This window comes from Lycium barbarum, chromosome 1 (genome assembly GCF_019175385.1).
Source record: "Lycium barbarum isolate Lr01 chromosome 1, ASM1917538v2, whole genome shotgun sequence".
Classification (NCBI taxonomy): Eukaryota; Viridiplantae; Streptophyta; class Magnoliopsida; order Solanales; family Solanaceae; genus Lycium; species Lycium barbarum.
This window is the reverse complement of record NC_083337.1, coordinates 162,960,890-162,975,225: the sequence shown is the minus strand read 5'-3', so window position 1 is coordinate 162,975,225 and position 14,336 is coordinate 162,960,890. Positions and strand designations below refer to the sequence as shown.

The 14,336-nt window shown below is 33.4% G+C and overlaps 1 protein-coding gene across 1 annotated transcript; it reads right to left on the bottom strand.

Moving 5' to 3' along the window:
- Nucleotides 1-4,982: 4,982 nt before the first annotated feature.
- Nucleotides 4,983-14,030, bottom strand: LOC132603598 (uncharacterized). The gene is made up of 3 exons (XM_060316726.1): nucleotides 13,708-14,030; nucleotides 8,316-8,641; nucleotides 4,983-6,819 (listed from the first exon to the last, which is right to left on the bottom strand). The coding sequence occupies exons 2-3, from the start codon at nucleotides 8,627-8,629 to the stop codon at nucleotides 5,319-5,321; spliced, it is 1,815 nt and encodes a 604-aa protein (XP_060172709.1). The 5' UTR covers nucleotides 8,630-8,641; nucleotides 13,708-14,030; the 3' UTR covers nucleotides 4,983-5,318.
- Nucleotides 14,031-14,336: the final 306 nt, after the last annotated feature.

The window sequence follows — 14,336 nt, the reverse complement described above, 5'->3', positions numbered from 1 at the left end:
AAATTGTACGGTTTGCCCCTCAAATGGGCTGGTCTTTAATTTTGCCCTTCAAAATTGAAGGCATAAGTTCTTTATGCCTTGGCGGGTAGAAGTTCTTTAAGGGTGTGGGCGTATGGGATATTGTGATGAATATGTAAACTTATGTTCCGCGAAAAAGTTATTTTGTTTTGAAGCGCAAAAATAATGACCATTGACCAGCACAAAATGCGGCCAAAAGTGCAAATGGCCCTATATGAAGCTCAATGCCCCCAGATAATTCCAATTCACGCTGGATAAGTCCACTAAGGTAAAACGTTTCTATTGAAATAAAAATTCTCAACTCTATTCCCCCACCCCACACGACCCCACGCCTTCACCCCAGGTGGTGACTAGTAAATTACTAGATGGCCTATGTAAACACTTTAGATTATAGTGTATCTATGTGTATGTAGTTGTGTTTGAATAGTGATAATATATATATATATATATATATATATATATATATATATATATATATATATATATATATATATATATATATATATTATGTTCAAAACACGATTAATATAACATTGTAGTTTGTGTTCCGTATCTAAAACTTTATTATATTCGTGTTTGTTACTAATACAAAGTCGGTAAAAATTTATTAATACTTTTTAAAAGAGAAGACTTGTTTAAAAGGAAACTATTTTCCTCTCTCTGACATAAAACAATAGCAATATTTAAGCATCAGTTGATATTTTTAATTTTAATTCGATTAATTTAAAGGTGTAAAATACTTATTATTTTTTATGAAATTTTGATTTAGATAATTCTAATTTAAATTATTAAATTAATTTTACATCTTTAAAATAAAACAAAGTAGAAATTAATTTTCTATTTAAATGAAGAAATACTGTTTTTTAATTTTTGGTAAATAATCTCGGTTTAGCTCATTTTACTTGTCATGTTGTTTTTTGTATGATTTTTTTAAGGAAACGTCAATTAGAATTATAATTTGACTAATTTATCTTATTTATTATTTGATCTTCATTTGATATTAATCTCTTTTCACATTTATTAGAGTAAGAATAAAAATGTAAATTCTATCTTATTTTAAAATATAAATATTTTAAATATATTTATTTTAATAAACATAACAAATAAATGACATGGCGGAATAACAAATACAACAGTTAAATATCTAGATTAGATATCAGGCTAATATAAGAAAAGAAAGGAAATTGTATGTATTTGGCTACTTAACCTTTTGAAGAAAAGCAATAATATGGGGTCCATATTTTTTTGCTGTGCAATAATTTTATTTGCTTCCACTAATGGGTTGATACGCATGTGACAATGAATCCACTATTATTGACTTGATGGGGAAACTTTGGGAATGACATGAATATCGTTTGGATTTTTAATATACGGGGTGCATATTTTTTTTTGTTTTGACATTATATCCACTTTATTATATCCACTAAAGGGTTTACTTTTTTTTTTCCATGAGTTTGGAGAGAGCGGGTCCACTTTTTTTTATGAGTTTGGAGAGGGTGGGATCCACTTTTTTTTCCCTTTTTTTTTGTAAATATTGCTTGGTGTTTTTAGTATGGGGTCCACCTTTTTTTTTTTTTTTAAGAGTGACGAAGCATGGGTAAACCGATGCTTCTATATAGTAGAAAAATAGAAATATAATAAAGTATTTCTATCTACATTTTTTTGCCCTTAAATAAAAAAGTGGAACTAAAGGACGGACGATGATCTTGCTTATAAACTGGCTCTTCTATATAGTAGTAAAATATAAGTATTTTAAGTATATTTATTTTAGTAAACATAACAAATAAATAACATGGCAGAATAACAAATACGACGTTTCAATATCCAGATTACATCTCAGGCTAATATAAAAAAAAAATTGAATGGTTTGGCTACTTAACCTTTTGAAGAAAAGCAATAATATGGGGTCTATGTTTTTTGCTGTACAATAATTTAATTTGCTCCCACTATTGGGTTGATACGCATGTGGTAATTAATCCATCATTATTGATTTAATGAGATACTTTGGAAATTACATGAATATTGTTTGATATTTTATATTGGATGCACTTTTTTTTTTACATTGTTTGTTTTTTTAATATGGGATTCACCTTTTTTTTAAAAAAAAAATTGCTTGATTTTGTTAATTTGGGTCTACTTTTCTTTTGTTTCCCGTGACTTTGGAGATGGTGAGTTCCACTTTTTTTTTTTAATATTGGTTTGTGTTTAATATGGAGCCCACACTTTTTTTTTTTAAATGAATTGACGACTGATGACGAAAAAGTAGTCAACCGGCTCTTCTATATAGTTAATAACATTATAGTTTGTACTCCATATCTAAAACTTTATTATATTAGTGTTTACTATGAATACAAAGTTTGCACTTTTTTTTTTATATTATTTTTTTTAATATGAAATTCACTTTTTTTTTTATATTGCTTGGTTTTATTAATATGGGATCCGCTTTATTTTACCGTGAGTTTGGAGAAAGTGAGTTCCACTTTTTTTTTTTATGTTGCTTTATGTTGTTTAGTATGGGGTCCACCCTTTATGGGGTGCACTTCTTTTTTTGACATTATTAGTTTATACTATTTTTATGCATATAATATATATACATATACTATATTCAAAACACGATTAATATAACATTATACTTTGTGCTCCGTATCTAAAACTTTATTATATTAGTGTTTGTTATGAATACAAAGTCTGCACTTATTTTTTAACATTATATTTTTTTTAATATGGGGTTCACTTTTTTTTTTTTTTGATATTGCTTGATTTTGATAATATGGGGTCCACTTTTTTTTTCCCATGAGTTTGGAGATGGTGAGTTCCACTTTTTTTCTTCCTTTTTTTTATTGCTCGGTGTTATTTAGTATGGGGCCCACCTTTTTTTTTAAGGGACAACGGACAACGAAGCATGTGTCTAAACCCATGATTTATATAGTTTCTTCTTTTTTTTTAATATTTTTTTTATATTGCTTGGTGTTGTTTAGTATGGGGCCCAACATTTTAGACATTATTAGTTTGCATTATTTTTATGCATATAATATATATGCATATACTATGTTCAAAACACGATTAATATAACATTGTAGTTTGTGCTCCGTATCTAAAACTTTATTATATTAGTTTTTGCTACGAATACAAAGTCTGCACTTTTTTTTTGACATTGTTTGTTTTTTAATATGGGATTCACTTCTTTTTTATATTGCTTGATTTTGTTAATATGGGGTCCAGCTTTTTTTTTTCCCGTGAGTTTGGAGATAGTAAGTTCCACTTTTTTTACTTCTTCTTTTTTTTTTAATATTGGTTGGTGCTTTTTTTTATTTTTTTAATATTGGTTGGTGTTTAATATGGGGACCACACTTTTTTTTTAAATGCTTAACGGACGACGAAGCATGAGTTGAGACCCATGCTTCTATATATATATATATATATATATATATATATATATATATATATATATATATATATACTATTTTCAAAATACGATTAATATAACATTGTAGTTTGTGCTCCGTATCTAAAACTTTATTATATTAGTGTTTGCTACGAATACAAAGTCTGCACTTTTTTTTTGACATTGTTTATTTTTTTAATATGGGATTCACTTTTTTTTTTATATTGCTTGATTTTGTTAATATGGGATTCACCTTTTTTTTCCTTGAGTTTGGAGATGATGGGTTCCACTTTTTTTACTTCTTTTTTTTAAAAACAATATTGGTTGGTGTTTAATATGGGGATCACACTTTTTTTTTTAAAATGCTTAACGGACGACGAAACATGGGTTGACAGCCATGCTTCTATATAGTAGTTATATATATATATATATACTATTTTCAAAACGCGATTAATATAACATTGTAGTTTGTGTTCCGTATCTAAAACTTTATTATATTAGTGTTTGCTACGAATACAAAGTCTGCACTTTTTTTTTACATTGCTTGTTTTTTTAATATGGAGTTCACTTATTTTTTTATATTGCTTGATTTTTTGTTAATATGAGGTTCACCTTTTTTTCCGGTGAGTTTGGAGATGGTGGGTTTCACTTTTTTTTATTTTTTTTTTAAATATTGGTTGGTGTTTTTTTTTTAATTTTTTAATATTGATTAGTGTTTAATATGGAGATCACATTTTTTTTTTTTTGATGGGGGAGGACTGACGACGATGTGTGGGGGAGGACTGACGACGATGCTTTGGCTACTCTATAGAAACGCTTGATTTTTTGTTAATATGAGTTTCACCTTTTTTTCTCGTGAGTTTGGAGATGGTGGGTTTCACTTTTTTTTACTTTTTTTTAAAATATTGGTTGGTGTTTTTTTTTTTTTTTTAATATTGATTAGTGTTTAATATGGGAATCACATTTTTTTATTTTTTTTTTATGGGAGAGGACTGACGACGATGCTTTGGCTACTCTAGAGAAACTCACGTTTCTATATAGTAGTAATATTTTGCTCCCATTCTTCCAGTGGTGCCAATTTGGTCTTCAACTCCTCATAACATTAGATTTGTTTTATGACCAGGTAGACAGGCAATTTCAATGGAGCTTTTAAAAAGTTCAAATCTCCAGCATAACAAAATTTTAAAACGCATTCACGATTCACGAGAATACAGAAAAAGCTTACGTAATCAATGAGTCAATGGGCTTGTAGCTTAGTAGCATTTGATTCTAGTCTGAACCTTTAGCTTGTGGGAGGTGGTTTTTGGCAAAAATGAAAACAACAGACTGCTATAACAAATAGAGTTGGATCATTTGCACTTTTGTCCCTATTTTGTGCTGGTCTTTAATTTTGTCCGTTGAAATCGAACTTATGCCTAAAGGGCATAAATTACGCATCAATTATATCCACAAGTTATGCTAGCGCCTTTTAAGAACCTATGCCCCCCGCTAGGCATAAGTTCGATTTTGAAGGGCAAAAATTTTGAAAACCAGGCCATTTGAAGGAAAAAAATTAAAGACCAGTCCATTTGAACCGTGCAATTACTTCAATAGAGTTTCAAAAAGTCCAAAACAATTGCTAACTCATTTCAACCGAAAGCCTCCTTAGTCCTAAAAAGATTTTGAAGATGGACAAAATCCTGCTCCCTAAGCAGAATTGGCATAGATAAAGAAGAGTCATTGAAAAATCAAAAGGAAATAATAGCGCTAAACTCTAAATAAATGTGTCCACAATTTAGACCATTACCTACACAGTATTATCCTCATTCTAGTCTAATGGAACAAGTCTTCAAAAAACCAAGTGAAGTATCAGTATTAACAGCCTATACGGTTGTAACCCACTAATATCAACATTAACAGCCTCGTTTGCACCAGCTCAGATCATACTGAACAGGTCATCCAGATCAAAGATGCCTTCATCGTCAATGCTGGTGTTTGAATTTGGGCATACTCCAAGACCAAAGTTAGATGAAGGGGCAACGGGAGGTAACTGAGAAGGACCAGCCACCATGTCCTGAGGTGTACTCATAGCGTCGATACTAGCAACTGTGGGCCATACTCCAACACCAAAGTTAGGTGAATGGGCAACGGGAGGTAACTGAGAAGGACCAGCCACCATGTCCTGAGGTGTACTCATAGCGCCGATACTAGCAACTGTGGGCCATACTCCAACACCAAAGTTAGGTGAATGGGCAACAGGAGGTAACTGAGAAGGACCAGCCACCATGTCCTGAGATGTACTCATAGCACCGATACTAGCAACTGTCGGCCATACTCCAACACCAAAGTTAGGTGAATGGGCAACGGGAGGTAACTGAGAAGGACCAGCCACCCTGTCCTGAGGTGTACTCATAGCGCCGATACTAGCAACTGTGGGCCATACTCCAACACCAGAGTTAGGTGAATGGGCAACGGGAGGTAATTGAGCAGCCACCCTGTTCTGAGGTGCAGTATTAGAACTTACACTAGCAACTGAGGACCATACTCCAACACCAAAGTTAGGTGAAGGGGCAGTGGGAGGTAACTGGGAAGGACCAGCCACCGTGTTCTGAGGTGCATTCGTAGCACCAATACTAGCAATTGTGGGCCATCCTCCACCACCAAAGTTAGATGAGGGGGCAATGGGAGGTAATCGAGTAGGATCAGCCACCGTGTTTTGATGTGCATTTTTAGCACCGATACTAGCAACTGGATAGCTCGGCATTCCACTATGAGCAGCAGTGGACAGCATTGCATGAGAAACAGATGCTTTCCCGACGTTATAAATAGAACTGATATCATTGTCTCCCACCATATGTTCAGTGACCAATGCTTCAAGTTCACTCCCAATTCTAGTGATAGGATGACAGTAAGTTTCACTGCTAGCATTACACGGTTGTTTGCTGGGTAATTGGGATCTTCCGGTGTCAACCAGAAACCCGGCTTCATTAGTGCCCTCCGGCTCCACGATTAGGTCATTAATATTTAATATGAACTCATCATCCGCATCAGGGGACAGACTATTCATTCCATTGACAAATGCAGCACTAGGGCCTGAGGAGCCTCCTCCAGCAACTGCTCTCATCTGCTCAGCATTGGTACTTTCTCGAGGCAACATGCTCTCATTGTCCGTGCTTGCCGCTGAGTGTGATCTTCCACAAGCTGGCCCAATCATGACCTCAGTATTTGGTACTTGGGAAGTTCCAGCGGTTTCAGCATCCACACTAGTTATATCGTGAATGCTTGATCTTCTATTGTCTTTGTTGACGGCTTTGAGGCGATTGAAATACTTTTGGGCATGGCTAGCCACCTGCGTTGGTGTTCTAGATATCACACAGTGCCTGGATATACTTCTCCAATCTCCTCGCCCAAATTTCACTAACCCCCGGAGAAATGACCTATAACAGGAAAGAGGAAAAAAGAAGTTATTATCAGCTTTGAAGTTAATCCAGGAAACAAGATCGCAAGACAGCATTTACTTAAGAGTTCTACGTTCTTTCAATCAGCTAACCACGCAATACATCTTATAAAACCCAGAGCCAAATATGTATGATTCCATAGGCATATTTATTGCCATCTGCATGCACTGTATAACATCACAGATAACACTATCAAAACTAACAACACCCTAACCCCAAAATAAATTCACCATCCATTTATTTTTTCGAGAAAGAGGAAGGGACCTAAAATCAGGGGATAACAAATGTCATTCTTTGGATACCTAAAATCAGGGGATAACAAATGTCATCCTTTGGATATGGGACTCCAATATTTGCTGAATTATCCATTGCCCACTATTTTTCGCTCAACTACATGTGTTTTTTTTATAACCACTTCAACTATATGTGCTGTTTAGCTTCTCAACTTGGAATAGGCTATCCTCAAAAGTGATATCTCAAATGTAATTTCTTACTCAAACAGAAAAGTGAGAAACATCAAGAAAAAGAAGAAGAAGAAGAAGAACAAGACATATCCATGAAAAAAAAATGCCCCCAGGGGTTGGTTCACTTGGCAAAGGTTGAGACTTGTGTCTTAGGTCACAGGTTCAAGCCCCACGCCAAGAGAACTGACTCTGGTATTTAAGTGGAGAAGGTAGAGGGGTGGGCCCAGCATCCCCGAGTTTCGAATGCTGCAGTTGGCCCGAAGGGTTGGGTCCAAATGAATTTCTCGGTCATAAAAAAGAAAAAAAGATACATCAGAAAAAAACTTCATACCAAATTAATGACCAAATTCAAACATATTATTGGTTAATGGAGCCTTTAGATGTGGGAAGAAGCCTTTGGGGGGAGGGAGGATGGCGGCTTTATTACATCATTGAGGAAACCTAGAGCCCAATCAATTTCTGATTTAAGCCCAAGCAACAAAGAAATTGAAAAAATTAAGGAGAGAAGAAAAAGAACACAAGCACTCATGTGGTTATGAACACCAAAAACACCTATGACATATATGGATCTGTTCTCTGCTCCACAAAGTAAAGGACTAAAATCTCAAAAAGTAACAAGAAAATTTCTTCGAGAAAAACATTAACATTAAAATGCACAAATTCCAAAAAGACAAGCAAATAAGCCCTTTCCCTTCATTGCATTGTGTTTCAGAAAATCACTCCAGATGAAATAACATTTTACTATTTTTTTTCTTTTTCCATCAGTGGGTTTCACTAAGGTTACAGAATAGCGCATGGATCTAACTAATGAGCAAGACACAATTATAGAAATATAATAATAGCAATTTAGATGATTAGAATTTAGAAGCACACCAACTAGGTTATTAAGAAATAGGAAATTTTGAAAATCCTTTCTAGTAAAGTGAAAGACGTGCAATAATTACAAGACATGATTATAAACATCAATTCAGATGATTAACAGCGTCCTCAAGAAATGTACAGGAAACCCACCTGTGTTCCTCTTCCGTCCACGCAACCCCTCTTCGCCGTTCTAAATCTGCTTTTGAAAATCTACTATTCTGGTTGGAATGGCTTGGCATTTCTGGATAATTCGGTAAGGGAACACTTCCCGACTCGATCGCATCCACATCTTCAACTAATAAATTGTAGTGATGAGTGATATCATCAAGTGATTTTCCAGGAAGTGCTTCGGCCATCTTCCTCAATAGATGGTCATCTGTAAAGTAGAGCGCCAGGGTATTCTCAAAGATTTTATCCTCTTCCTTAGTCCAGAAGGAGCCATTGCATGTCTGATCGGTGTTCATTTTCTTTTAGATCTACAAGGAAAGGCTCAAGCATGAAAAGGGAAAGTTCTTGAAAGAGGATTCAGAAAACAGATGAGTTTCAATATATGACAAAAACTGCCTCAAAAACCTCTGGCTTCTAAAATAAGATTCTGTAACCCGACACTTGGTATATAGAAAGAACGGCAGCAAGACATATATTCTTTTAAATCAGTTATAGATTCTAAGAGAAGTAATGAGCGACTGGTAGAAGGAACTGACAGGTGGCATGACCAAAACAGAACGACCAAACAATCAAAGTTCTCAGAAATACAAAAGATTAATTGATGAGGCCCACGGGCACAATAAGCAAGAATGATATTTCTAAAAAAAGTTATGGTTAACGGTATCTGATAATAGTCATAATGTAATCTACTATATAGGTACTTCATATTTATTAGAATGGTTTCCAATCAAGTAAGGCAAAAGAAGTAGATGAAAGATGTTTAATTAAGGAGATAGCGTAATGACAGTTCACATTAGTATAGGACAAACACGACGATACTTCCGAGTAGCATATATGGGACAAACACGACGATACTTCACCAGTAGCATATATGGGACAAACACGACGATACTTGTGGTATACTTCCCATAAAAGTCCCAAGAGATATGAAGCATATTAAGAAAGCTTCTACGTTCTTTACCTTTTCTATCAGATGGAAGGTTTTATAATAAGAAAGAAGAGTGCAAAGAAGAAATTAATTGTCTCAAGATAAACAAAAATTATATCACCGAAGAATCTATTTCTGTTCTTTTAGTGACGTCAAAAAGATTTATGGCCTTGTACCACATAAAGGGAAAGAAAACCTGCCAATCCAACATATGTTTATCAAAAGAAATCAATCCACATATGTTTTTAGGTTTTACATTCACACTAAATACAGCTTAACACAACCTACATGACACTGCTCAATAGAATCTTACCATTACCATTACAACCAAAGCCTGGCTTTCAACAACTAAGAACTCATTATGTGATGATGAAGACTTGAACCAATCATTAAAAATGCTAAAAGGATAAATTCAGAAACCCGGAGTAGTGGATTACCCAAGCTCTTAATTCACCTTGACATACTCGTGTCAAATAGTTACTTCAAAGATAAGGATATCTTGTATGGAACTTCCAAAATACACTAAAAACTTACTAGAAGTGAGCAGTGGCGCAGCTAGAAATTTTATCAAGAGTGTTCAAATTTTGAAGAAGTAAATAAACTTTTATTTTGTTGAATTGGTGCACCAAAAGTTTTAATCAAAACACATAGCAATATGTAGCTAAATTATAAAAGCATTTATAACAGAGCTAAAAATTATATAAATCAAGATTAACATAAAGAAGTCAACAAAAAAAGGTTCTTTCAGTGAAAGCATAACTCAAAAATATATTACTTTCAATTACACTCGACGAGGTTTCATCTCTTGAAATATATTTATAATAGACTCATTAAAAATAGTATTAAATACTTCTCTTTCTGCAAGAAGCAGTATACAACCTCCTAAAATTTTCGTCATTCGTTTGATAAGTCATTCTTGATGAACTTCATTACTGAAAAACTCTTTCAACTATTGCAGTGGCAACTGACAGAAGCAAAGAACATTTCCTGTGTGGAATACAAAAGGATAAATAATTTGATTCTACGACGCCGTAGTGAATAAGAAAGAAAATAGAATTTTAAGATAGAGAAATAAAAGTACATCTCCTTGTTCTGCAATTTGACTTTCGTTGAATTTTCAATTTATTTAATATAAGAATAATAATATAATATCATAACAGGAAAAAAGAGAGAGAGAGAGAGAGAGAGAGGGCACCCACTTATGTAAAGCTTATACTAGATTTCATAAGATAAGCACATTTAAACGAAAATTGCATTAATTATCAAACAAGGAGAGTGAGATTATAAAGGTCATGCCGCTTAAAAAGAAAAAGTATAAATGAGTCAAATGGAAACAAGAATCTATTTGTAGACTGAAAATCAACGAATTTCACAAGAAAAAGTGGCGCCGGTTTCGTTTTAAAGAAAAAATGTAGGCCAATGTGCAAAAATAGTAGCGTTGTAGGCAGGTATCGAACACATGGATCCCAAGTCGCCTTGAACACCATTCACCGTTGGGCCACCTATCTTGGATAGCACCGAAGGTGTTCAAGAAGAGGTATATAGCAGTAACAAGTGATATTTGACCTATATACTCGGTAGTCAATATGATTTTCCAACGAAGGATGTTCGAGTGACCACCCTTTCCCAGTGATAAGCATTGTTTGCTTCTATTATGTTCTTGTTATGTTATCCTATATGTTCTTGTTATTTCGGAAACAGCTTCTCTACCTCCCAAGGTAGCGGTAAGGTCTGCATACACTCTACCTTCCCCAGACCCCACTTGCGGTATTACACTGGGTATGTATTTGTTGTTGTTGTTGTTGTTGTTATGTTATCCTATACATTGTTTTCAAGAAATGGTAGGTCTTTTGAGATAACCTCCATCTATATGATTTTAGGTTTTAATAGTCTCCTCTAACTGCCTTTCATTATTGACTGTCGTAACAATAACTTATCCAAAATCATCTCAAACAACATTTTCTCAATTTATATGTGCACTTACAAACCCTCTATACTTAAACTCCAGTCAGATATGATCATTTCTAATTTTGTCTACTAAGAATTCTTCCAGAAGAAAGAAAATGCTTATATAAATGAGAAAAGTAAATTTTCTAATCTATTTTACAAATTTTAGTCATAAATGTAACTATCTAGAACAATGATCACATTATGCCACAACTATCCGAAGCCTCAATCATGTGAATGTTAATTTTCTATTGCAAAGTTAAAATCATCACCTTTCCTCAACTTAGATATAATGTGCCAAGCTCTCCAAATAGACATTTTTGGTTTTCCATATTTACTTCTCCAATTTTTATGGGTAAGTAGAGCGGGATGGAAGGATCACGCATATGCATCATGATTCCTTCATTACAACTATAACCTTATAATTTGAATTTTGAAGCAAGACCACAAGTGGACCCACATTGCGTTTGGTGGGTGCTAAAGCACCCATTACTCTCGATTGGGATGCTATATACATCTATAGGCTATTGGGATAACTGTTAAAAGAAAGGAGTGGGCACCCACCAACACTAAAGATATATGGTTGTCTCGGTCTTGGTAACTGTTTTAATGGGTGCCGACCCTTGCGTATGGTCTTTGACAATCCTTACATAATGAACTAGCTTTTGGGTTGAGTTAGGCCCAAGGTCCATTTACATGGTATTAGAGTCCGGCCACTCACGTTATGATGTCTACCACTGCTGGGGCCCCGTTTTATGCTGTCCACGCTCCAGTTGGTAGGCATACGTATGGGAAGGTGTTAAGTGTCCCACATTGGTTGATGGAAGAGTTATTTGTCTTCTTATGGTCTTGGGCAACACTCACCTTATGATCTAGCTTTTGGGGTTGAGTTAAACCATGGTACATTTTTTTACGCTAATATATAAATGAATTTTACCTAAGCTATACTACTCCATTCTAAAATTTAGGTTTTCTAATTAACAAGGAACATATCTAAAGTAGTAAGAGCTTATATTGTCTCTATATATTAATAGAAGTAGGTCAGAAATAGAGATAAAGTAAGTTTTTGAAGATTGCAAACTTGTTTAAGACAAAACTGGGTTAATGGTGCTTTGTTAACAATCAAATATAACAAAGCATTAAAGATCCTAAGGAAAATAAACACTTTGTTTCAAAGAATAGGAAATTCAAGAGGACACAATTCCAATATTTGCTACTATGAAAATAGTAATTAAGAAGCTAGACGTATAATCATATTTGGGGGAAATAATTGCTAAAGATTGTAAAATAGTAATAACTGAAATGGCTAAAATTTGGTATCAAGCCGCTAGTCCATTGTGTTTCACAAGGCCCAAACTAATTCGTGATTAACTAGGGATAGTATTCCACATTGATAACAAGAAAGATGAACACCATATATTTACAGATTAGGAGCAATATTCTAGAGTAATACCTGAAAAGCTTTCTCTCCTCAAAAAGTAGAAATTTAACAAGACGAATGTAATCAATTCAAATAAGAGAGTGTCAGTTCGCATCCCTTCATAATCAACCCCAAAATTCACAAGGTAAATAAATCACTATGATATTGTCAATACATTCTCCTGTATCTTCTAGTTACTTATATACAACTTGAAATAGCAAATGATTGCCCATTTAGCAAAGGAAATATCCAAAATCCCTTGTAACACAATCTAACCACTTAAACCTAAGGTACGTACAAGATAACTTATATCCATGACAAGAAATCAAAAGGAAAGCTATACAAAATCTTATTTTTTTTTTCCTTTTTGAGAAACACTCATAATCTCTACACATTAACTTTCAAAATGGAAAGCATGTTAATGAAGAGTAAAAACAAGATTACTCTAATGATGTTCAAGTAGGTGAGTATCACTTTGCATATATCTTCAGAATACACAAATCAATCATTCTGCGATTGTCTATACATTCTCTTGTATCTCTTCTATTACCTTTATACATCATCAAATAGCATATTATTGTTCAATTGAGTGAAAGTTTTACAGAACCACGACAACAAACTAAATAAATAAAGCTATAAAAAGTATCACTTTTCCCTTCAAAGAACCATTCATATCAAGCTTTATAAACACAAAGTATATTAAAGAAGAGTACCGATAAATGTTGGCACAACTGATGATCACAAAGCACAGTTAAGCAAGCTTCTGAATAAACCAACAACACTGATAAGCTGTATCACTTATGTATACAAGTATTCAACCAAAAAGGAGATACACATATATAGTAAAAAAATAAATTCACAAAAAACACAATAGATTTTATACAAAGTGATTATTTTCACACCTGGATTTTTTTTTTTACCTTACATTAATTAAGAAACTTCTTAATAAAGTTACTTAATTAGGAATTTTACACATTTTAAGACAAATATTGATATCAAGATTAATGTAGTTTGTAACTTTTAACAGTTTACTATAATAGAAAGAAAAAAAAAATCTAATATGTGCAGAGCTGTATTACCTAATCTGCCAAAACTCGGCAAATTAAATCCTCCTTCCGGTTTTCGTTGAATTGAATTGTGAAAAAACCGGCAAAATTTGAAATCAAGGGCACTGAAAGCTTCCATATTTGGTAACTCCATAGATGAACAATTGAATATCATACTTTGCATATTGGGACCTTTTAGGGTTCTTCTATCAATTGATTTTGAAGTTTCAAGCGAATTGAGAGACAGATTGAGTGTAGGAGAAGTTATCAAGGTGATGAAGAGAGATGGCTTTGAAACGAATTAAATTCAAAATGATAAATTCGGTTCGTTTTTTTTTTTTTTTTTATATATTCAAACCTTAATACAATAGCTTAACATTCATAGAATTTTTCACTTTTTTTCTGATTTTTTTTTTTCATCTTATTTGAAAATATAAGCATTTGGCCATAAAATTCCAAATATAAATTGAAATTGTATCAAATCTATTTTCACTTTTTTCATTTTCAGTATATTCAAATAGTTAAACATTTTTTGTAAAAACTATAACCAAACATAACTCCATCTTCAATTCCAACTTCAAAATTTTCAAAAAAATTAAAGTGAAAAATATTTTATTTTCATGCCAAACGCCTATTAACATTCACAGAATTTTTCACTTTTT

Excerpts from the sequence above, each read along its gene's own strand:
- LOC132603598 (XM_060316726.1), bottom strand. The coding sequence starts at position 8,629 with ATGAACACCGATCAGACATGCAATGGCTCCTTCTGGACTAAGGAAGAG. Across the intron at positions 6,820-8,315 it reads TGGACGGAAGAGGAACACAG|GTCATTTCTCCGGGGGTTAG; the intron begins GTGGGTTTCCTG and ends TTCCTGTTATAG.